Here is a 26,319-nt window from a genome sequence, read left to right as displayed (position 1 = left end):
AAAAATGGTATAGATGTAAGCAGAGAATTCTCAACAGATGAATCTCTCAACATCCTTAGCTATCAGGGAAATACAAATCAAAACGACCCCGAGATTCCACCTTACACTCATCAGAATGGCTAAGATCAAAACCTCTCTCATGCCGGTGAGGATGTAGAGCAAGTGTATCACTCTTCCATTGCTGGTGGAAGTTCAAACTTGTACAACCGCTATGGAAATCAATGTCAGTTCCTCAGAAAAATTGGAAAGTGATCTACCTCAAGACCCAGCTATACCATTCCTGGGCATATATCCAAAATACATTCCTCCATACCATAAGGAAACTTGTTCAACCATGTTCATAGTGGCTTTATTCATAATAGCCAGAAACTCAAAACAACCTCCATGTCCATCAAGCAAAGAATGGAGAAAGAAAATGTACTAAGTATATTTGCACCATGGAGTATTACTCAGCTTAGAAAAACCAAAAAGACATCATGAAATTCTAGCCAGTGGATGGAATTAGAAAAATCATCCTGACTGAGGCAACCCGGACCTAGAAAGGAAAAAAAGAACATGATACTTACTCACTTATAAGTGGATATTAGATAGCAAATAAAGGATAATCATACTACAATTCACAGACCCAGAGGCTAAGTAACAAGGAAGGCTCTAGGGGAACCCATAGTCTCCCTGAGAAGGACAAATAGCATAGATTTTGGGGGTGGATGTGGGTGGGTGGGAATGGGATCAGGTGGAGGAGGAAGAGATAGAGTGAGAGATGACTGGAATATGGGGGCAGTTAGAAGGCAAGTGGAAAACCTAGAGCAGTGGAAACTTCCTGGAACCTATGAGGGTGACCCTAGCAATAAACAACTTAAATAGACTGATAACCCCTAAGGAAATAGAAGCAGTCATTAAAAGTCTCCCAATCAAAAACAAAAACAAAAAACAACCCCCTCAAAACCCAAACAAACAAAAAAACTCAGGGCCAGATTTTAGTACATAATTCTACCAGATTTTCAAAAAGGAATTAATGCCAATACTCCTCAAATTATTCCACAAAACAGAAACAGAGGGAATATTGCCAAATTCACTATATAAGGTCACAGTCACCCTGATATCCAAACTACACCAAGATTCAACAAAGATAATTACAGACCAATCTCCCTTATAAAAATAGATGCAAAGATATTCAACAAAATACTCACAAACCAAATACATAAACACATCAGAAAGATCAGCCACCCTGATCAAGTAGGCTTCATGCCAGAAGTGCAGGATGGTTCAACATATGAAAATCAGTCAATGAAAGCAACCATATAAACAAACTGAAAAAAAAAAAAAAAACCTCCTGATCACCTCATTAGATGCTGCAAGAGCCTTTGACAAAAGTAAATACCACTTCACGATGAAAGTATTGAAGAGATTAGGGATATACCTAAACATAATAAAGGCAATTTACAGCAGGCCTGTACTATTAATGTTTTAATAAATCCCAGTAGTCGGTTCGCTTCCTGCCTCGATGGTTTATGTCCCCGAGTGAAAGACACAGAGTCTTTCTATTTTCATGTGCCTTACGCAGCACAGTAGGGCAGCTGCCTAGCCTCCATGTTGTTAGAATCTACCTCCTGCTGATAATCCTGAGTTACTACTTACTAATTTCTCTACTCCATCTTAGATTCCCTTAACCCAATTGCGCAGCCCTCTGAGGCTTTATGTGACGGCCCCTTTATATGATGGCTCTGCCTCACTCAGTCTCGCACTCTTCTCAGGCTCCCCTTCCTACCCCTCCTCATGGTTTCAAGGCCAGGAAACCTCAACCTGCTTCCTTCTCTCCTCCCCAGCTGTTGGCATCTTTACTAATCAGAATTAACTAGGGCCAGGTTTCCAGAAGCTATGTGAAGACCCTCTCATGCAAGCAATTTTGGGGGGACATAATTAGCATTATAATACAAGCAGCTACACAGGCCTATAGTCAACATCAAATTAAATGGAGAGAAATTCACATCAATTCCACTAAAATCAGAAAGAGAACAAGCTTGTCCAGTCTCTACATCTATTCAATATAATACTTGAATTTCTAGCTAGAGCAATAAGACAGCAGAAGAAGATCAAGGGGATGCAAATTAGAAAGGAAGAAATCAAAGTACCATTTGCAGATAATATCATATGCTCATATACCCCAAAAATTCTGCCAGGGAACTCCTACAGCTGTGAAACACCTTCAGCAAAGTAGCTGAACACAAAATTAACTTAGAAAAACAAAAATCAGTAGCCCTCATACATACAAATGACAAAAAGGCCGAGAAATAAAACGGGGAAACAGTACCCTTCACAAAAGACAGAAAACAATAAACTAGCTTGTGGTAATCCTAGCCAAGCAAATGAAAGTCTTGTATGTCAAAAATGTCAAGTCATCGGAGAAAAGCATTGAAGAAGATATTAGAAGATGGAAAGATTTCCCATGCTAACGAATCAGTAGAATTAACATAGTAAAAATGGTCATCCTACCAAAAGCAATCTACTGTCTAATCAAAAGCAAAAGATTCAATGCAATCACCTTCAAAATTCCAACACAATTCTTTACAGACTTTGAAAGAAAACAACTCAACTTCACATAAAAAAAAAAAAAACAAAAAACAAAAACAAAAACAAAAACCAAAAACCAAAAACAAAAACAAAAAAACCCAGGATAGCTAAAACAATCCTGTATAATATAAAAACTTCTAGAGGTATCACCATCCCTGGTTTCAAGCTATATTAGAGCAACAGTAATAAATACCTCAAGGGTATTGACATAAAAACAGACAGATTGATCAGTGGAATTGAGTCAAAGACTCAAGCTAAATCCACGTACCTATAGATGTATGATTTTTGATGACAAAGCTAGAAATAGATAATGGAAAAAAGAAAGCATCTGGAACCAATGGTGTTGGTCTAGCTGGATGTCTGCACGTAAAAGAATGAAAACAGATCCATATTTATCACTCTGCACAAAAACACAAGTCTACTGGGATCAAAGACCTCAACATAAAAAATAGACTGAACCTGGTAGAAGAGAAAGTGGGGGAAAGTCTTGGGATTTAGTTGAAATTGGCTGTAAATTCAACTTAGATCCTCCCCAGAGGCCCAGCACTTTCATGTCTTCATCTGAGAGGAAGCCAAGTCAAACACAGAAACCGTTTTTACTGAATGATCTTCAGCTTTCAGCACTGAACCACATGTGTACTTAATAACTGAAATAGAACACTCAGTCTAAAAATAAATGTTTGGGGAAAGCATTCTAATCAATTCCCAAAGTACACATTCCTTTTATTTAAAAACAAAAACAAAAAAACAAAAAAACAAAATGTGAGGTTGGGGATTTAGCTCAGTGGTAGAGCTCTTGCCTAGCAAGCACAAGGCCCTGGGTTCGGTCCCCAGCTCCGAAAAAAAAAAAAAAAAAGAAAGAAAAAGTATTAATAACTCACACATATATACCTGCCAAACGCTACTCTCCCTCCTCTCCCCCAGTCACTCCCCCTATCCCCTTTCCCCTTCTCCTATGAGTGGGGCCACTTTGTATCTGCGTTTCCACCTTGCTGGAGCTGTCCATTCAGGGGAGACAAAAAACGCAGTCTAAGACAGGGGTTTTAGCCCATGTTTCTCCAGATGAGAAACAGTGGCTTGGCTGCGACTGAGGCTGAGGTCCTCAAACTCCTGTGCACTAAACTGCACTGGGAGCCAAGGAGTTGGGAACTGGACCCTGCCGGCCAGTGATGAGCCTAGGAGAGGACTGAATTTGGCTTAGCTCTGAGTGTCAGGAGTTTGGAGGGGCTTCTATCAGAGACTTAGGCACAGCTCTGTATAACGTAGACCTCCCTCTGCCGTGGTCCTTGATGAAGGAGACAGTCTTTGCTTACCCAAACTGTTTTATTCATGGCGAATGAAGATGCATACATCATACTCAGGGTGAAACCAGGGAGTAAATACCTTTTGCAGGAAGGGATGCCCAGCAAGGGAGCTCATCGGCTAAACACTTGGGCTTATCTAGACAGCTCATTAGCATGGAGAGCTCTAGGTTCTATGCTATGTGACTGGTTGTCATGGTCCTCTTAGTAGGGTGTTGTGGTCATGTGCTCCAGGGCAGGAACCTGGACAGGATCTAGTTCGAACTCCTGCTGTTTTCAAGTATGAGATTTACCAGGATTCTGAACTTAATACTACCTTACCAGTTCTTCTGTGTGATGGCACCATCCACTGCCCCACGGGCTGCCCCTGGATATCCCACAACCTTGTAGAATCAAGTCTCTGCAGGATTAGATGTGTCCTCTCCCACTGAGGCCATACAAGGTAGCCCTGTTGGGGAATGGATTCCACAGTCAGGATTTCGGGTTAGCCCCCATTTCAGTTGTTGGGGGACCAAATGGGGACTGAGCTGCATGTCTGCTACATATGTGTGGGGGTTAGGGGGGCGGTCCGGCCCGTGTATACTCTTTGATTGATGGTTCCATCTCTGAGTACACATTTCTTTCTTTTTTTCCTGAGCTGGGGACTGAACCCAGGGCCTTGCGCTTGCTAGGCAAGTGCTCTACCACTGAGCTAAATCCCCAACCCTTTTTCTTTCTTTTTTTTTTTTTTCGGAGTGAGTACACATTTCTTAATACCAACATTTTTTATTCCAGTGAGTAGAATAAAGTACCTTGATTTATTTTATTAAGAACATTGCTAAAATTCAGCTTATAAATAAGTATTGTGATGATGATGATGGTGGTGATGATGATGATGATGATGCAGGTTTTGTTTTGAAATAAGGTCACATATAATCCAGGCTGGCCTTGAATTATGTAATTACAAAGGCCTCTTGTGGTGGTTTGAATGGGAATGGTCCCCATGGACCATTCATATGTTTGAATGTTTGGTCATTAGGGACTATTTGACAAGTATTGTGAGGTGTGGCCTTGTTGGAGTAGGTGTGGCCTTGTTGGAGTAGGTGTGGCCTTGTTGGAGTAGGTGTGACCTTGTTGGAGTAGGTGTGGCCTTGTTGGAGTAGGTGTGGCCTTTATGGAGTAGGTGTGGCCTTGTTGGAGTAGGTGTAGCCTTGTTGAAGGAAATGTGTCACTGGGAGTGGGGCTTTGAGATTTCAACTACTAAGGCCAGGCCAGGTGTCTCTTCCTTCTGCCTTCTGATCCAGATGTAGAAATCTCAGCTACGATGTCTGCCAGTAAGACTCTATGCTCCCTCCTATGATGATAATAGCTAAGCCTCTGAAATTGTACACCAGCACCAATTAAACGTTTTCCTTAACTAGAGTTATTGTGGTCATGGTTTCTCTTCACAGCAATAGAATATTAAGACAACCCTGAAGTTCTAACCCTCCCGACTCCACAGCTGAAGTTTGGTATTACAAGTGTTGGCTACTACCCTTAACTCGGGATCACAGTTCACATGCGTGTGAGTGCACATCTGTACACGTGGGGCCAGAGAATAACTTGTGGGAGTCAGTTTTCTCCTGTCACCATGTGAGTCCCAAGGACCAGATTCAGGTGTCAGGAATGGCAGCAAGTGCTGCTGTGCTAGCTCACTGGCCCAGAATCAAAGAGTCAAACAGAGTAATGAAATTCATACTTTTTTCACCCTAATTGTGCAGAAGAAAATTTTCTCTCCTTTTCTTTCTTTATTTCCTTCCATTCTTGTTGTTGCTTTCATTTTAAAATAGGACTCTGCTGGAGAGCTGGCTCAGCAGTTAAGAACACTAGCTGACTGCTCGTCCACAGGACCCAGACATCCCAGCACCCACATGGCAGCTCACAGCTGTCTATAACTCTAGTTCCAGGGGATCTGTCACCCTCACACAGACATACATGCAGGAAAACCACCAAAGCAAATAAAATAAAAATAAATAAACCATTTTTTGAAATAGTTCTCACTGTGTATCTCTGGCTTCGGCACCCTGGAGCTCACTCTGGCCCTGAGCTTCTGCAATCCTGCATCCTGGGCTAACAGGTTATGCCATCCTTGGCTCTCTTCTAGTGATCCAAATTTCAGTTTTGTCCTTGTAAATGACACTAAGAACAAATGAAATGTTTTCCCAAACTGTTAGTATGTCTACAGTAAGCCTATGAACCTAAAAGTGAGAAGGGCTCTAAATTAGACACAAGCTGCAACACGAACCACATGCTTTCCACCTACATCACTCAGCAAACACCCCCTGTGGATGTCCTTGCTTAGCGTCTGGTCTTTGAGAAAAAGCCAGCTTCACATAGTTCTCTTTTAATTATATAAACAATAGCTGGAGGAAAGATTCTCGAAGCTGAAGTTTTAAATTAAAGTTACTATACTGACCATTTTTCTGTTGCTGTAATAAGCACCATGGCCAAGGCAACTCACAGAAGGAAGGGTTGATCTGAGGCTTACAGTTCCAGAGGTAAGGGAGTCCGTAACCATCATGGCAGGGAGCATGGCAACAGGCAGGCTGGCCTGGCATAGGGGCAGCTGCTGGGAGCTCACACCCAAATCCACAGGCAGAACGCAGAGATCATACTTGGAATGACATAAGTCTTGAAACCTCAAATCCCACCACCAGTGACACGCATCCAACAAGAGCATACCTCCCACTTGTTCCCATACAGTTCCACCAATTGAAGGTCAGGTAGTCAAACATACAGGCCTATGGACCCTTCTCATTCAAACTCACTGGTTATTTTTATTAATTTATGTGTAGGCTATTTTGCATGCATGTCTGTCTGTATATCACATGAGTGCCTGTAGAAGCCAGAAGATGGGGTCAGGTCCCCTGCAACTGGAGCTATAGACAGCTGTGGCCCATCATAGGGGTGCTGGGAATGAACTCCAAGTCCTTTGCTAGAGTGACCAGAGCTCTTAACTGCTGAGCTATTTCTCCTGTCCTGGACCATAAAATATTCAAAAGCCACATACAGAACCAAGTCCCATACACAAAACATTTCCTGAATTTCTTCTGTGTGTGGATTAAAGTCCACCGTATATTTAATAACCCATTTACTTGAGAATCCCATTTTTAAAGGATAAAGTGTGTTTTTTTAGACAGAGGAGAAAGTAGCTCACATCTGCTAAGGCGCTGTTAGCATTTGCTAGCTGCTGGGAAAGAGGCGATTTCCTTTAATGCTGTGACCGCTGGTGTATCAACCACACTCCAGGGTAGGCCCTATACTCAAGAGAAGTCGGTCAACACAAGGGCTCCCAACACAAGGGCTCGAGAGAGGGAAGGAGGGAAGGAGGGAGGAGGGAAGGAGAGAGGAGGGAGGGAGGGAGGGAGGGAGGGAGGGAGGGAGGGAGGGAGGGAGGAAGGGTGACAAGCCCTATTACCCTAGGTTTAAAATATATTTTATACTCCCAAGTATCAGTGATTAAAACCTACAGCTGTTTTTTTTTTTTTTTTTTATCAGTCAAGGGCATTGTATCTTTAACTAAAATAAAGGAATACCATAGACAGCAGAGAGTCCAGTTAAATAAGTAACAGCATATGTTTGTTTACACATGTGAGGAATGCCTGATATGTGAAATGAAGTGAACACACATGTTTCTACAGTAAAAGCCGAGAGACACAAACTCCTTAAGCACACTTGACACCTCACCAGAAAACTGCTCCGAGTATCTCTTAGGTGACACAGAAACTTTTCTCCATTGATTTAGATATTTTTATTGACCTTTTGTTCTTCAGAATCCCTCCCGAAAAGGAGTAAGATGTTTGGATTTGTAAACAACACAACTTCAAGCATATTTACTGCTGTCCTCAGAGCTTTCTCATTTTCTCTGCCCCTCGTGCACACTTGGGCTGCCGGAGACTTTGGCATGGGGTGCTTCTGCTTCCCCCTTTCAAGCAGACTCAGCAGGCTCCAGGTGTTCCTGAGCCCTGGCTCTCACAGCATGGGCTGCATAGTTAAGGCTGGTATTTTCAGTCCAATGCCAGTAACCTGAGAAAGGGTTATAGACCATTCCTGCCACAGTTTCAACTGACAGACCATCTGGGGGAAAAAAAAAGAAATCAAAAAACTTGGACTCAATCACCATTTACCATTCAGACCACAGGAATACACAGCCACTCTTCATGTTAACGAAAAGTTACCAACTTGATGAACAGAATGCTCTGCAGCCACGCCTGCTCGTGTAAACTGCAGGTGAGAACGCATACTCTAGAGCAAGCACTGGGTCAAACCCGAGCTCCCTCCCACTACTGTATGCTGTGCCTTTCTGAATGCCACAGAGAGATCATGTCTTCTGGAGCACTGAAATTAGAGGACATCTGTCTAAGGGAGCTCAGTGCTTAGAATTCTTGAGGTTCTCAACAAATGGTAGCACTTGAGAGTATCTGTCAACAAGAAAGTATCTGTCTCCATAAGGTATCAATTTTAGTTTGGATTCTCTTTTATTTGTTCAGACAGAGCTTCACCTTATTTAAGACTGACTTCATTTTATTTTTTATTAATTTATTTATTCACTTTACATCAGGTAGCAGCTCCCCTCCCTCCTCGCCTCCCAACCCTACCCTCACAAATCCCATTACCCACTCCTCTTCTCAGAGAAAGGAATATCCCCCACTTGGGTGCCACCTCACCCTAGGACATAGAAGACTGGCTTTATTTAATACAGGCTTTCTGCATAGCCCATGCTAGTCTTAAATACACTGTCCTTCTGGTACAGCCTTTTGAGTGTCGTGATTACAAGTATGCATCACTATGCTCAGCTCACAGATCCTTTAAAATATCTTTTTTTTTCTATTCTACTTTCAACAAAGTTACAGACATCTCTAAAAGCCACCACACTGTTCTGAACTGGCAGTTTTAAGGAAAATATTTTGCTGATGGACTGTTGTCAACGAAAGCATAGGAAATGGTGTATAAGTACTCAACAAGATCTCCAAAATGTCAAATGAGTGAACTAAGAAACGTCCCTTAACAGATCAATACACAAGTCATGTATTGAGTCAAAGCATGGTAAGACACCGTGTAGAGGACAGAAAGGAGCTTATGGGCCAGGAAAGAGTGAAGAAATGAGAAAATTACATGCACCCATGCTTAGATCATATTTGAAGGCAGGTGTGGGTACATACTCCAAAGCAGAGTCCTAGGTTCTGCCGTGGCAACTCTAGGTCATTTATGTAGGTACCAGACATACACAAGAAATGATTTGGAAGTTAAAAGTATCTCCGAGTGTAGAAGACTCAGGAAAAAATCATAAGATACACTGAAATAAGCAGAGCTCACCAGGAAAACTGAGCATGTGTAATATACCCTGACAGCATCCTTAAACAATGAAGACTAAATTATGCAAGAAAGGGTTTCGTGTTTACTGCTCAAGGCTAAGTGCAAGTCAGAGTACTTCATAACTACAGTTTCAAAGAGTTTAAGACATAGTTAAAGAAAAACTAGGGCTGGAGAGATGGCTCACTGGTTAAGAGCACTTCCAGAGGTCCTGAGTTCAATTTCTAGCAACCACATGGTGGCTCACAACCATCTGTAATGGGATCCAATGCCCTCTTCTGGTTTGTCTGAAGACAGTGACAGTGTACTCACTTACATGAAATAAATAAACAAATCTTAAAAAAAAGAATGAAAGAAAACCAACATCTGCAACCTGCTTAAATAAATTGTAGATTATGCAATTAGTCATTATACATGCACAACAGGTTCTGCTCGGCCTCAACAACTGAAAACCATTTTAATACTTACTTGGTTCCAAGATGCTTTCTAGCTTTTCAGGTGAAACAAACTTCTCCCACGTATGAGTGCCTTTTGGAACAATGCCTGCAATTTGCTCTGAGAAAACAATTCCCAAGACATAGGACAGCTGTGTTTTGTTCACTGTAGTAATGAATAAAGAGCCACCAGGCTAAAGGGAGGAAATGTATACACAAGTAAGACAGAGGAAGTGACGTATAAAAGTTAGGAGCAACTGTTAGGTACAGGCTTGCTTCTCCACTCTCCTGCTTTCTGAACGAATTAGGTGCAGTTAAGACACGTAAGTAGCTATAAAACATAATTTACCAAAATAGCATTTTTCTCTCTTGGGAAAATCTGTTATTACAGGCAATCTAATACAGACACAGTCACTAAATCTATACATCATGGATAGCTTTTAACTCAAAATTTTCTTATTGCTATTTATGTATATATGTGTCTATATATTTATTTGTGTACATACATGTATATATATATTCTTTTGTATGCTTTAAATACTTTATCTTGGTTGGTCTATGTCTACATTTATATTCTTTTTTCTTTTGTTGAAAGATGTTTTGCATATCTTTCTCTTTTCTTTCTTTTTATGATTATGATTATGATTATTTTGGTTTTTCAACACAAAAGTTTCACTGTGTAGCCCTGGCTGGCCTAGGACTCACTCTGTAGACCAGGGTGGCCTTACACTCAGAGAGATCTGCCTCTGCCTCCTGAACACTGGGATTAAAGGTGTGCACCACCCAGCTCAGACAACACATTCTTATTTACTGTTTTCCCACCACCCAGGTCCTCCACACCTCCCCTCCAATCTGGATCCACACCCTTTCTGTCTTTTGTTAAAAACAAAAGGGCATCTAAGGAGTAATGATAGAATAAAATAATAAAAAAAAAGCCCCAAATAATCAGAATATGCCAACAGACAAACAAGAAAAAGAGTCAAAGAAAAAGCACCAAAAACACATACAGGCACAGAGAAACATGTGTTTGCACGTACAGGAATCCCACAAAAACCCAACCTGGGAACCATAATATATACGCAAAGGACTTGTAAGGTTAAAAGAAAAAATGCCCTGAGACAGAGAACCTCTAAATGTGCCACTGAGGTGTTGGTTGGCTACTGAGGGGCATGGGGCCTACTCCTAAGAGTGTTTTGAAAGGGGGGGGGGGGAGGAGGAGGAGGAGGAGGGAAGGAGGGAAGGAGGGAGGAAAAAGAAAGAGTGGTTTGTTTCCTCAGTGAGACTGACTCCCTTGGAGAAAACTAATTTTTCACTTGTAAGTGGCTCTCAGTTGGAGATGGCTTCCAGGTTATGAATGGGAGTGTGTGTCCACTTCTTTCAGCTCTAGGACCCCATTTGGTGCAGATCTATGCAGGGATGCAGGTCCTGTGCTCGATGCCAGTCTCTGTGAGTTCATACATGTGACACTTTGTTGTGCTTCACAACAATTCCTTGGTGTTCCCTTAACAACAATCTTCTGTGTTTTCTCTCAGAAGCTAAGCTGAATGTGCTTGGTACAGCATTCACCTGCACATCCTGTGCTAAGGAGCATTGCTAACAAGTACTCTGTGGCAAACATATTCATAAGGTTTAAGCATTTTTTTTGTTTTGAAGGAATCATGATAAATTCTTAGATGAAAGCAAATCATTTAGGGGAATATTTAGTCTGCCTGTGTAATGATAATATTTATATATCCTATATTTATTCTCAAAACAGCAAGGAAGATAATATCCCCCCTCCTCTTACCCAGTCTCAATAGCCTAATGAGGATAAAACATCACTCCAAAATCATCAACTCACACACTCTCTCTCTCTCTCTCTCTCTCTCTCTCTCTCTCTCTGTGTGTGTGTGTGTGTGTGTGTGTGTGTGTGTGTGTATGTATTGATTGCAACAGATTGGTAGGTAGGTAGGTAGGTAGGTAGGTAGATATTGTGTGCATATAGTATGAAAAAGATGTATATTTTAAGTACCATTCTATATCCAAACTAACAAAGAATACCTAAATATTAGGGTATACATATCACTACATGTTATAGTTCCTCTCTATAAACTTTAGTATTTTAAATCTTACTAACAATCATTTATGAGTGTCCAATTTGTGGTAGTTTCACACTTAATGATGATCACAGTAAGCAATTGTTGTTAAACATTTGTTCTCCATTAAAACAACATTAGATTTCAGTTTAAAGTATCGGCATTTCTTATATGTGTCAATGAGCCTCCATTTAGACAATTTACACTAATATAAATGCAAACACTACTAAGGATTTTACTTGGGAAATAGGAAGTGAACCTAATAAATGCTATTTAAGATAAAGGTCTTTGAAGCTGTTAGATTTGGGCCGGTGAGATGGCTCAGAGGGTAAAGGCACCTGACAGGAAGCCTGATGTTCGGATAGGAGAGAATCAACCCCTCAAGAGGTCCTCTAGCTCAATGCACCATCTGTGGCATCAGCACACCCCATGCATAGGCACCCCCCACACACACACCCTGAATTGAGATGTATAAAAATGTCAAAGACAGAAGGTAAGTAAGGAGACAGCAATTATGTGCAATGCAGAAGTCTAGGATGATACATAATGGAAATATAAAATCAGCGGAGAAACTGGCCAGCCTCAGCATGTTCTCCATGCAGCTACTAAGGCAATGCCACGGGTCATGTCTAGTCTTTAGGTATGTACCAGGGATGATACACGGGAAAAGGACATTGAAGAGGCAAGTGATGGGGGTGGGGCGCAGAACTGAAGTCTCTAAGTGCTTTCCAGGAATACAGTGAGAGGAAGTGTCCCTTTCAACTTGGGGCACCTAGTTTGACACATCTTAGTTTCTACCCATATGTGAGCTGTTAGTGTAAAGGAAAAACAGGTGAATGCAAAGCCCTTCTGTGTTTGCAATTCTTCCGTACACCTACAGTTATTTTAATAGAAAGCTTTCGGACTTGATCCAGCCAGGGAAGCAGGGAAGCTGCTGCAGATCCTCACCTCTCCTGTGCCTCCAGATCCAACCCCCAGTTCTGCAACAGACCACTCGCTTCTGTCTCCCTTCCCTCCCTAGGCCCATCTCCAGTGGGTCACACAGACTATCCCCTTATCTCCCTACCCCACTCTCTGTTTTACCTCAGCCTGCAATCCTAGCAGGCATCTCCTGGGAAGTTCGGCCAGCAAAGCAGGTAGGCCAACTGCAGACCTTCGCCTCTCCCTCCGTTCCTCAAAGTCTTCTTCCCCAGCCCTGTAGCATACTGCTGTGGTCTCACCTCACTCTCTATCCTGGGGGATCATCTGCTTTCCTCCTTTCTGTGAACACTATACCACACACACTCCTAACTCATTCCCATTTCTATGTGCCAGCTTCTGATATTTAGGAACGCATTTTACCTGGACCCAAGTGACCATACCTATTAGGATCCCAGAAGAATTTCCTACCAGGCAACACACAGCCACCACACTCGCCTGAGAAACAAACCAAGGGACAAAACCCCCACCCATCAAAGACAAGAACAGATATCAGTACCTAGAATTACAACCTTCCAATTCCACATACTTAGATGCCAGTGTGAAAACACAACCAATAGCATCCAGGACAATACGTATCTACCAGAGACCAGCAAGCCTAATTCAGAAGGCGATGAGTATTATAACATAACTGAAGCACAAGAAAAGACCTTAGGCTAGCCTGTATGGATATAACAGAGGACCACTAAGAGAAAATAAATACAACCCTTAGCACAATCTATGACAACACAAACAGTGAAAGGAAGTGCGTAAAACAATTCAAAACCTGAAATTGGAATTTGAGAAAGAAAAAAAAAAAAGACCAAATGGAACGAAATCTGGAAATGAAAGATTTAGGCACTCAAACAGGAACCACAGAGATAAGCCTCACCGAAACAATACAAGAGATGGAAGAGAGGACCTCATGCATTGAAAACACAATAGAAGAAATGTCTACCTACAAATCCAGTTCTACAAATGGTGCTAGAAGGAAAACACCAGCTTAAAGAGCCTAGCCACACCCAAGAAAACACAAAGTATAGATAATCCTAGGCTAGCAAATCAGAAGAAGGGAAACACACACACACACACACACACACACACACACACACACACACACACGGACCACCGCTGACACCACAGCAACAATAACAGGAATCAGTAAAGCACTGCTCATTGATATCTCTCAGCTTCAATAGTCTCAATTCTCCAATAAGACACAGACTAACAGAATGGATGTAAAAACAGATCTATGCTTTGGCTGCATTTAAGAAACACACCTTAACATCAAAGTTAATATTTTAAGCAAATGAACCTAAAAGCAAGCTATTATTAACTTTTAATATGTTAATATTAAAATTATAATAGATAAGTTTATTTATATATAAAATATAAATATTAAATAATATTTAACAATATAGACTTTGAGCCAAAACTAACTAGAAGAGATAGGGAAGTATACTGCAAAGTAATCAAAGGAAAAAGCTACCAAGAGGTCTTAGCAATTCTTAACATCTATGTAGCAAACACAAGGCACCCAAGGTTGTTAAGGAAACACTACAACTTAAGTCACGTATTGACTCTCACACACTAATAGTGGGAGACTTTGATACCCCACGCTCACCAGTTGGCAGATTATCCAGACAGAACCTAAACAGAGAACTGCTGGAGTTAACAGGCATTATAAACCAAATGAACATAACAGAAATTTACAGAACATTTCATCCAAACACAAAAGAATACACCTTCTTCTCAGTATCTCATGAAACTTTCTCTAAAACTGACCATGTACCCAGATACAAATCAGGTCTCGACAGATACAATAAGATTGAACTAACACTCTGCACCCTATCTGACCATCACGGATTAAATCCGGCTATCAATAACAGAAACAACAGAAAACCCAGAAAACCGACAAACTCATGGGAACTGAACAGCCTACTACTGAATGAAAAAACAGGTCAAGACAGATCAAGAAAGAAGTTAGGCTGGGTGATGGTAATGCATGTGCTTAAGCCCAGAGCTCAGGAGTCAGAGGCAGGCAGACATCTGTGTTCAAGGCCAGCCTAGACTCCAGAGAGAGTTCTAGGACAACACAGAGAAATCCTATCGTGAAAAACCAACAGAGAGGAAGAAAGAGAAGGAGGGAGGAAGGAGAGAGAGAGGTGGGGGGGGATTAAAGATAAGAGCATAATAAAAAGCAACTCTAAGAGTTATAGCAGTAAGTGTCTATATAAAAATATTGGAGAGATGTATACTAAGAACTTCAGCACCCCTGAAAAAGAAAAAGAACAGAAAAAGAAATCACATCCAAAAAGGAGTTTTATCCATTTTCAGTGAATTCCAGAAAGCCTTCGATTTTTTTCTTATTATCTGTCTTTACCCATTTTCCTTCAGTTGTGGGCTGCTCGGTTTCCATGAGTTTGTAAGTATTGTGTTGACAACTCCTGATGGTAAGCTTGGAGACTTGGAGGAACACTCAACCATTGCTGGCAGGAGTATAAACTCATACGGCCACTATGGAAATCAGTGTGGCCGTTCCTCAGAAACTTGGAAATCCATCTACCTCACGACCCAGCTATACCCAAAGCATGCTTCATCCTCTCGTAGAGACACTTGCTTCATTGCTGTTCTACTGATAATAATAAGAAACTGGAAACAACCTAGATGTTATGGAACAGGAAAATTGATAAAGAAAATTTACACACTAGAATATTATTCAGCTGTTAAAAAGAATGAGATCAAAAAATTTGTAAGTAAATGGAAAATGGATGGAAAAACTATTCTGAGTGAAGTATCTCAGACCCAGAAAGACAAATATGGTATATAATTGCTTATTGTAGATATTAGCTCTATGTTATCATTCAGTCTATGAAAACCAAGCTACAATCCTTAGAAACAGTGTCCCTTATAGAAGGGACTAGTGGGAAATACACAGATCTCACTAGGAAAGGAAAACAGAATAGACAGATATGGATGGAAGGAGGAGCTAGAATGGGAAGAGCAATAGGTATTGAGGAGAGGGGAACAAAGGAAAGAAGACAGCTAAAATTAAGGGCAAACTGAGGGATAAAATGCAGTAGAAGCTACCTAAAATATATACATATAAAAGCAATCTAAATAAAATCACCAATTAATGGGGGAAGTCAGAGCCCCAAATGGACATCTTTTGTTGATTTGTTGGTCAGAGGTCCCATGAGACCCCTCCCAAACGACCCAGGCTGCTGCCAAGACTATAGGTTTCTCTCCACAAACTGACAGCCAGCAACACCCACACAACCTGTTGAAGATGTAGCAGTCCAGCTGGGGCCTTATAAAGTCTTCTCCCCTAAGAACCAGTGTCTTTGATACAGGAAAATACTTTGCATGAGACCAAAGAGGAATGCAAATACCAAACTAAGTAGCCACAAACACTTTGATCTACACAGTGTCCTGCATGCAACAAATACTAGGGTAATGGCAACACAGAGTTTAGAGGAGGAACCAACCGATATCTGATTTGACTTAAGGACCTCTCCACAAGATGGAAGCCATATACAACACTACTTTGGTGACCAAGAACCTGAGTCTAGATATCCCAGGGACCTATCGTAAAACCAAAACCAAAGGGGACGCAAACATACAAACAATCACAACAATGAAATTCCTCCTAATGACATTCTGTTGTACTCATAGATCAATGCCTTCCTCAGCCATCATCAGAGAGGCTTCCTCTCTCAGTAGGTAGGAACAAATACAGACACCCACAAGACATTACGTAAAAAGTGAGAGACTTTGAAACACTCAGCCCTAAATGTGATCAAATCCTTTCCCTGAGGGAAGCCTGAGGAAGAGGAGGCAGAAAGAGTATGAGATTCAGAGGGAATGGAAGACACCAGAATCAAATGGAGACAGCAGAGCCTCTGCACCAGGTCCTCTGTGTATACAGTATGGCTTTTCCAGTTAGCGTTTTTATGGGATTCTTGCATATGCAAACAAGTATGTTTCTAGTTCTTGTGTCTGCTCTTGTGCATTTTTTTATTTTGTTTGTTTTGACCAAGTCTTATGTGTTAGTTTTTTTTATTATTTTATCATATCATATCATATCATATCATACCATTTCATAATTGTCCCTTAGAAGCCCATTTGCTTTCAGTAAAAGACAGAAAGGGAGTGGATCTAGAGGAGAGGGGAGGTGGAGAGGAAATGGGAGAGTAGAGAGAGGGAAACCATAATCAGGATATAGTATGTGAGAAAAAAATTTATTTTCAATAAATGGAAATAAAACTTTCTTTAAAATATATGAGCAGGGGCTAGAGACACTTAATCAATTACTCTGATTAAGAACACTGGCTGCTCTTCCAGAGACCCTAGGTTTGATTTCTAGCACCCACATAGTGCTCACCACCATATTTAACTCCAATCCAAGGGGATCCAAAAGCCCCTTCTGGCCTCTGAGGACAATGCAATCACGGTAAACAAGCATACATGAACGTAAACACTCACACACATATAATAAAAAATAAAGGAAGACAAATTTTAAAGAAATAGACATGGACCAAGGCTGGAGAGAGAGCTCAATGGTTAAGAGTGCACATTGCGCTTGCAAAAAGCACTCAAGTTCACTTCCCAATGCCCACACTTGGACGTCCACAACTTCCTGTAACTCCAGATCCAGGAGGGTCTGATAGCTCTAGCTTCTATAGCAATCAGCACTCACATACACATACCCATAATCATAATTTTATAATCTTTAAATAGGTCATAGATTACTGCAGCATTAAGGCCTCATCAATCTGGAAAGACCTGCTATTGAAGGCAACATAGGGGCAGAAAGTCATCTCTGGCTGAGTTACCAGGCCCTAATCATTCTTCCTCAGGCTGTCTCTCCTGGCCTGCTTGTTGAAGTAGCCCAGCACACTGCCTTGCTATGGATACACACTTTGAGAAGGAAACAAGAAGCCAGCTCTTACTTTCAATACTTGATAGCAGCACTGTATGAACATTTCAAGGTTGTTCACATGCTCGACAACTTCAGAAGCCACGACAGCATCAAAACACTCTGCATTCTCATTCAAGGTCTCCTCCAGGGAGCACACTCGGTACTGTATCCTCTTATCCAGGACTGGATCAAATGATTTATGGTGCTGTGCTATCTTAATGTTTTCAGCCACAGGATCGATTCCAACAACTGAAGCTCCCAGTCTCCCTAGAGGCTAATGGCATAAATACTGTTATGCTCAAGGAGAAAACAGAACACTTGTTAACAATAAAAAGTTTATCCAAATTAGTTATCCAATATCAAGTTGTCGGCCCTAAAAACATACACATTCAAGCAACACTAAACAAAACCATCAGGTTATATTCATATTACTCATTCTAATACATATGTGTAACAATAATAAAGTTTTTAAAGAGGCCATAGATCTGACATGGGAGGCATGAGTGGGTTAGAGGGAGAAGAGGGAAGGGAGAGAAATGATGTCAATATAGTATACATTCACAAAAATTTAAAATATTAATTTAATTAAAATTTTCCATAAGTAAAAACTGCTATTCGATGTTTCGAAATGGAGCATATAAAATACTAGAACTATAACAGAAAATATCTATCAAAGATTAAATTATGATGCGGAAGGTCCCGTGCTAATGAGGACTAGGAGACACAGCTGTAAGGCAGACACCTCCCTCCCAGGGACAATAAGCACACATCTAAGTACTCCAGAGCACCTAAAAGAACCGATCCCCACAAGCAGCAAAACTCTTGCAGGCTTTGAGATATATAAAAGGATGGACTAAATGTATTTAATCTCATAGAAGCTGCCTGATTTCTTCAGATAGAAGACATCAAACAAAGCTATTTGAATGACCTATGCCCATTTATTATTAAAAACAAAACCCAAAAACTTCAGTAGAGTTTTATGAAATTTGTTTTTAATTTTGAAAGCAGACCTTTAAAAATTAGTACTGTTCACTAAAAATATTATTTGCTAAAAGGATAAATGAAACAGAAGCCCACTTCTCAATTTTTTTTTACCCCAAAAGACAAATTTTTGATCAAGACACATTAAACGCATGTATAAAATTCTTAAGCTATTAGAAGAATGAGTTGGAATTATTTTGAAATGCATTGTTTCTGTAAACATACTGACATGATCTACTTAATTATTATTTGAATTATTTTAATAATTTAGTTATTCTTTTTTTTTTTAAAGATTTTTATTTTTTATTTTATTTTATTTATGAGTACACTGTCACCGTCTTCAGACACCAGAAGAGGGCATCGGATCCCATTACAGATGGTTGTGAGCCACCATGTGGTTGCTGGGAATTGAACTCAGGACCTCTGGAAGAGCAGTCAGTGCTCTTAACCACTGAGCCATCTCTCCAGCCCCAGAATTTAGTTATTCTTACTAGCACTATTAGGCACATTAAGAAGTTCTCGTGTGGATGGCCTTATCTGGTATCAATGGGAGGAGAGGTCCTCCTTGGTCCCGTGAAGGCTCAATGCCCCAGTGTAGAGGAATGGGGCTGGGGGGGAGCATCCTCACAGAAGCAGGAGGAAGGGAAATGATGGGATAGGGGGTTTGTGGAGGGGAAATCAGAAAAGGGATAACATTTGAAGTGTAAATAAATAAAATATCCAAGAAAAAAATTCTCATGTGCACGAAAAATAGAAAAGGCTCTGTGAGGCACTTACTTCAGTTAATAACCCACCGCCACAGCCAACGTCGAGAATCTTCATCCCAGATAAAGGCTTTCCTGGATCATGATTAGTACTTGTTTTCAAAAGATTGTCTCTTTAAAATAAAAATTCACAATATATAAAAGCAGACAACTACTTTTGTTTTAATGCACACAGTCTTCAAAGAACTATTCACCTTCATCTAATTGAACTTTCTTATCTCACTGTTTTACTTCTAGACAGGAGCTTGTTAAAAGACTTAAATAGGCTTTGAGCTCCCGATCCCATTCTCAGACACCTGAGTTCTGGGTTCACGGGAGTGTGGCCACCATGCCTAGTCCAGAGTCCTCATTTAAAATAAATCATTGAAATCTTATAAACATATCTTTTACTTTCAGAATGAAACGATCTACTTAATTTGTACAGTTTCAATAATTGAAGTTCTGAAGTAACCCGGCAATAATCTATTATTGATCTAGTAATAATCTAAAGAAACTTTCAACCTAATGTAGTCAAATGTGTAGGATGATTATGCAGGTGAAGGCAGGTACAAGACAGAACATTGGATGAGAAGGAAGGATGGGCGGGAGAAAAGTTTTAGAGAGGAGGAGGAGACTGGAGTGAGGAGGAGAAGCAGCTGAGAGAACATGGAGGTGGATGTTAAGATTCCTCTCTGCACATTTACAGGTTGTTATGAATATTCTTAAGGGATGGATGTCTACAGGATTTTGTGTATCTAGATGAGCAAACTGTATGTTATCTAGGTGGGCAATTATATATTATCAATTGGATCAGAGGTTATTGTGTTGCGTGTTCTTTCATGTGGTGATTATACAAGTAGGTTTCAAAGGCTGGTAGAGCCCCATCAACGTCAGCTCTCAGGAGAGTCTGGTGAGCCAATCTGTCTCTGCAATGTTTCCTTTATCAGAACTGCCTAAAGGTCTAACTGACCTAATAGGGCCAAAAATATTTCAAGTTAAGTTGCAAAAGCAACCTGGGATTTTAGTACTCTTTCTACCAGTTAATGGCTTTAAAGAAGTTTTTTAAATTTTAAATTCTGCTTCTAGGTATGTGAACTTGAGCCCAGGGTGCCCTCGGAAACCAAGTTAGGATGTCAGATCCCCTGGAGCTGGAGTGGTTGTAAGCTGCCTGATGTGGTGAGGGGAACCAAGCCCGCTCTGAGTAGCAAGAGTTCTTAACTACTGAACCATCTCTCTACCCCAAAGCTAGTACTTTTAAATTATGATGAGAAATATCCCTAATTTCCAAAGCAATCCTAAAATGTAAAATTTTACATTTTACATGTAAGAAAAGCAAAAGAAAAGTGAATGCAAATTAGCCAAGTATGTGCTTTTAAGTTAAGTTTCAAAGGAGTTTCTGGACTGTTACCTAATGAACGGCACCCGTAGGTCATTCATAGAATGAAGAGGCGCAAACTTCCCTTGCTCATCCCACCATGAGTGAGCCAGGGCCTGGAAGGTTTTGACCTCCTTGCTGTCAACTGTTTGTGAAGTACTGTATAATTTCTTCCAAGAGGACCTAAGGGATAAAAACAAAGAACCAAGCACCATCATTGTTTTAAAACTGGGTTCCCAGAATATGTTATAGAAAAAGATTCTAATTTATTAGACTCTAAATATAGAGATGGCTCTATTTTGATCCTTTAAGATCACAATCAAGTGCTTATATATGTTCACAAGCTTTTGAAGACAAACTGTTGTTCTAGGTCACCTTCAATACAATAATAACAATAATAACAACAACAAGGACTATCACTCGTTGAGTACTTACTAAGTGCTGGGTACTAGCTAAGATGCATATTACTTTTGGACAACAATTATTACTTCATTTTGTGGCCGAGAAAAGAAAAAGTCAGAGCACTCGGGAAAAGTGGCTGAACACAAGCGATTCTACCATTCTGCCCTCTGCCCTCTGCCCTCTGCCCTCCATTTCCAGGGCTCTCTTCACACTCCACCATCTCCTCCCTGACTACGGTCTTCCTCTCCTAGGGAGTCTGCCAGCTCCATACATCACCACCTTCAAATCTGATTTCCATGATGAACTATAGAGAGATTATTCTGAGGTAAAAATCTCATTTTTCTCACATAAAATGCTTTCAAGGATTCTAGTGTCATTAGAGAAAAGACTAAAATCCTTGGCATGACAGAAAGCTGAGAATTATGGTGTCCCCAACTTCCTTCTTTCTCAACTCATTTCCTCCTGATCTTCCCCACTACTGCCTGCTATTGGCCACTCTTATTCTTTCCTTGCCCACCTTGTGTGTATTGTTTCTTCTGTCTGGACCATTTTCCCTACATCCCTTTCTTTCCTCTACTAATCACCTAAGTCTCTCACCCCTCAAATCTTATTTTAAATAAAATGTTATCTACAAAAATCTTCCTTGGTGCTCAAATGTAAGTTACATTCCCTTGTTCTAACTCCTACATCACTTTGTGCTTATTCACGGGTTGTACAGTCATCTGACATGTCTGTTACTCTCTAGAATACCTACTAAGAAGGAAAGGCATGGTCTGGCCTTGCATTTCATTTTATTCCCAGGTCTAGTACAGTTTCTAGAACATCGTTTCTTAGGAGACAATTGTCAAATAGATAATTTGAAGAAAAAGAATGAGAAAAAGCATATAATTTGTTTTCAGTCTCTTAATCTTACAGACACCAAACCCAGACACTATTACAGATGCCAAGAAGTGCTTGCTGACAGGAGCCTGGTATAGCTGTCTCCTGAGAGGCTCTGCCAGAGACTGACAAATACAGAGGCTCATGCTAGCAGCCAACCATTTAACTGAGAATGGGGTCCCCACTGGAGGAGTTGGAGAAAGGACTGAAGGAGCTGAAGGGGTTTGCAACCCCATCAGAAGAACAACAATATCAACCAACCAGATGCTCTAAAGCTCCCAGGGACAAAACCACCAACCAAAGAATATACAAGGATGGACCCATGACTCCAGCCACATATGTAACAGAGGATGGCCTTATCTGGCATCAAAGAAGGGAAGACACTTGTTCCTGTGAAGGCTTGATGCCCCAGTGTAGGGAAATGCCAGGACAGTGAGGTGGGGGTGGGTGGGTAGAGAAACACCCTCATAGAATCAGGGGGGAGGGGGAGGGGGAGGGGATAGGGGATTTGTGGAGAGAAAGCCAGGAAGGGGGAAAAGAGGATAACATTTGAAATGTAAATAAAGAAAATATCAAAAAAAAAAAAAAAGAATGCAAAGCAGAAAAAAAAAGAGAGAGAAGGGGAAGCAAAACAAAGCTATTTCTCTTAGGTACACTTAGAGAGCACATTCTGTAGTCATTACTCTTTTTTTAATTTAAATTCATGTGTCACGTGCCAGTGAGATGGTTCAGTGTGTGAAGGCGCTGCCACCAAACTTGACAAGCTGTTTTTGATCCTTGGGACCCATGTGGTTGAAAGAGATAGAATAGATGCCTGTGAGTTGTTCTGTGACCTCCACAAGGATGTCATGACAGCCAGGACTCACTTACACACACACACACACACACACACACACACACACACACACACACACACACACACACACACAGAGTAAACAAAGAAGCAAAAATCTGTAATTTTAAAAAATTTAAATTCAAGTATCACTTTTCTCTAATATTTTTTAGGAGTATGAGTGGAATTCCAAATAGGGATCCTTGGCCATGGTTAAGGCAAAACGTCATTAATCAGGACTAACTTACAAAAGATAACAAGCTGTAAGTAGCTGCTGTTTTGACGAAGCTGTTTACCTACAGCCAATCTCAAAGGTGCTCATTCATCAGACACAAGGGTGGTCCATATATGTGTGCACTGAGGAACTGGAAAGTATCTTTCATAAGATTAGAAACTACTTTGTAAAGTTAGACTGTAAACATGCAATTTGCTGACTTAGTCTTACTATCTAGCATCATATATCCATCGTAGCATGTTTGTGTTTGGTTTTATCACAAGGCAATTACGAAGAAGTAAAACCATCTCCACGTCTTTAATACAGCCTTTTCTCTTTTCTTTACTGATAGAAATAAGGATGATGATAATGAACTAAACATCTGAACCTATAAGCCAACCCCGATTTAATGTTGTCCTTTGTAAGAGCTGCCATGCGTGATGACTCTTCTCAGCAGGAGAAACTCTAACTAAGACAGGGTTATTAGGGAAGGCACACTCCAGGGTGGAAGTGGGCTGCTGAACTTGAAGGATATGTGTCTAATGCGCATTTAAAAATAAAAATTGTCTTTGAATTTCAATAAATAACATTCATGGCTATGCACTATATTTTCCTTCTAACTTTTAGGTAAACTTGAAGTTTTCCAAACCTAAAACTTATTACAAAATAATTATTAAAAAATATTTAAACAAGTAAAAGCGACTTAAACCAGACCATGTGAGCTTTAACATCCTGGCCAAGTTCATTAAACACAATCAAAACTAAACTGCCATTACATGTAATTATGTAAATCTCTACTAGAATAATAAACAGACTCACCTGTAAGTTTTTAGTCTGGTCAAACAGGAAAACGTTATCCTGTAAGATCTAAGCCACATGGTCCTGTGTCCACTAAATTCCCATGGCTTAATCTGTAGATTCCTAGTGAGCTGGTTCCCTGAGAAAGCTGAAAACAAAGGTTAAGTAGCCAGAGAAAAGCATGCAATTCCTACTATCAACATAGCTGAAGAATTGTTACATGGTATTCTTATGGTGTTTTGCAAATGATAAAAAAGGGGGTTCTTTGAGATAATAAAGGCATTAATTTGGGATTTAATTAAAAATAAAGGTTTTACTTTTTCCATCTAAAAATTAAAATTATCAAAATTAAGTAATGAATATGTAAAATCCATGTGGTGTGTGTGTGTGTGTGTGTGTGTGTGTGTGTGTGTGTGTGTGTGCGCGCGTGCGTGCTCGCGCGCAGGTTCCGGGGGAGAGCAGAAAAGAATGTTGGACCCCCTGGAGCTGGAATTACAGGCACTTTCAAGTCTTCTGACATGGGTCCTGGGAACCAAACCCTAGTCCTCTCCAAGACCAGCAAATGCTCTTAACCAATGAGCCATCTCTCCAGTCTGTACAACTAATGTTTATATCTGTACTAGGTTACATAGACAAAAAAGCCAAATATATTCAAAATAAACTATTTCATCTTTTATATTAAAATATCAATTTCTAGATTGTCAAAAGTAGTTCAGATTCTGTCAGTTCCATACTAGCTATCTGAAATGTTTTTTTAGATATTATTGTGTGTGTGTGTGTGTGTGTATTATTGGTAGATGGGCAGACAAATGGACATGTAATTATATTCTAAAATAAAAACTTATAGTCTGTATATTCAAATTTACATAGACCTACTTCATAGGTTATTCAAATTATTATGCAATTAACATTTAGATAACATTTCTTAGAGACAAAAATGACACTAATCATGACAAAAGGACAATCCACTAAAAAGAGCAATCCTAAATGTGTATGTACTAAACAGTACAATTTCAGAACAAATAAAGCAAATTAGACATGACTAAAACTAGACAAAACAAAGCCACAGCTATAGTAGAGGACCAACACTCACTCCTTAGTAAGTGGAACAGGCATCAGGAAAAAATCAGCAAGGATACAAACGGAGCATTGTTAAGCAACACAGATAACTGAATTTGTGAAACACTCCTCCCAACCTGCTACAGAATCTACATTCTCTCAAGCATTTATAGACTATTCAGAAAGACAGACCAAATAATCATTGTTTAAGCTCCAAAGGAACTAAATTCATAGATCCAAGCCTTCTAAAAATGACCAGGCTCAGATAATTTCACTAGAGAATGTCTGCAAGAGCAGCAAGTGCTTCAACTCCCAAAGGAATCTTACATCTGAGCAAAGCTCCTGGAAGAAGGCATGACAAACAATGTATCCAGTCTCTCCCATAGAACCCAGCAGTGGCTGACAGTGAGTGCCCACGGAATGATATGCTTGCCGTCCCAGCACTTGGGAAGCTAAGAGAAGACTGCAAGCTGGTGCAGGATAGTGGCCTTATCTTGTTTTGTTTCATTTTGTTTTTCTTGTCTTATTGAGGTTTGTGTTTGTTTTGATTTTTATTATTTATTTACTTGAGAGAGAGAAAGAATATGAAGTCAGGAGGTGAGGAAGATCTCAGAGTAGTTGGGGGAAGAGAATATGGTCAAAATATATGAAAAAAATTAAGAAAAAATGAAAACAATAAAGTGAGACAAACCCTAACATCAAGGCAGGATACTTCCCAACTAATTTTACAAAGTTAGAAGCACTCTAAAAACCAAAAGTTTACAGAATAATTTGCCTAAAGAGCAGACTTACAAATCTCAATGAATACTAGCAAATAAAATCGTATTATATACAAAAGTATGGATGCACAACCATAGTGGCTGAGGCAGGTGAAGCAGTTTACACCCATCCATGATGAACATTCAACAAATAAGAACACAGGGGATCTTATTTTACAAAGCATCTATTTCTATTTATAGTTCTATAGTCCTATAGTTTGCATATAACTCAAATGATAAAAGATGCTATACGCATCAGGAGCAAGATCTTAGCCATGGCTATAAGACGTGAAAAGAAAGCAAAATGCATACACGATGGAAAGAAAGAAAGTTAAGTGTTCTTATTGTCTATGTAGAACATCCCAAGGAATCCTAAATTTAATTTAGACTTTAGTATTTATTTATCTTTATCATATGCATATAAGTGTTTCCCTGTATGTAAGTGTACTCTGTGTGTATGGTGTATATGGAGGCCAGAAGAAAACTTCAGATAACCCTGGAACTAGAGTTCAGAGATCATGAGTGGCTATGGGTTTTGGGAATGGAACTCAGGTTCTCAGCAAGAGTGACAATGTTCTAAACTGCTGAGACATCTCCTTAACTCCCAAGGTGATCTGACATTTAAACAAAAGCTCTTGAAATTAAAAATTTGAGTTCTACAACCTGAAACAATCACTAGAAAAAAATT

General features: G+C 40.1%; 1 protein-coding gene across 3 annotated transcripts in view; it reads right to left on the bottom strand.

Moving 5' to 3' along the window:
* Positions 1-7,617: 7,617 nt before the first annotated feature.
* The window catches only part of Coq3 (coenzyme Q3 methyltransferase), a 31,071-nt gene continuing 12,369 nt past the window's right edge, over positions 7,618-26,319 (bottom strand). The window contains exons 2-7 of one of the 3 annotated variants that reach the window (XM_017593201.3): positions 23,836-23,962; positions 20,723-20,872; positions 19,349-19,448; positions 17,622-17,864; positions 9,672-9,831; positions 7,618-7,967 (exon numbers count right to left, since the gene is read on the bottom strand). In XM_017593201.3, the coding sequence (XP_017448690.1) occupies positions 7,819-7,967; positions 9,672-9,831; positions 17,622-17,864; positions 19,349-19,448; positions 20,723-20,872; positions 23,836-23,962 (929 nt within the window). In that variant the 3' untranslated portion in view covers positions 7,618-7,818. Of the gene's footprint in view, positions 7,968-9,671; positions 9,832-17,621; positions 17,865-19,348; positions 19,449-20,722; positions 20,873-23,835; positions 23,963-26,319 lie in introns of those variants that run through there. The other 2 variants (NM_019187.2, XM_039109358.2) reach the window with 2 other exon arrangements.

The sequence above is a fragment of the Rattus norvegicus genome, chromosome 5 (assembly GCF_036323735.1).
Source record: "Rattus norvegicus strain BN/NHsdMcwi chromosome 5, GRCr8, whole genome shotgun sequence".
Lineage (NCBI taxonomy): Eukaryota > Metazoa > Chordata > Mammalia > Rodentia > Muridae > Rattus > Rattus norvegicus.
The sequence above is the reverse complement of the archived record's forward strand: the minus strand, read 5'-3'. Positions and strand labels throughout refer to the sequence as shown.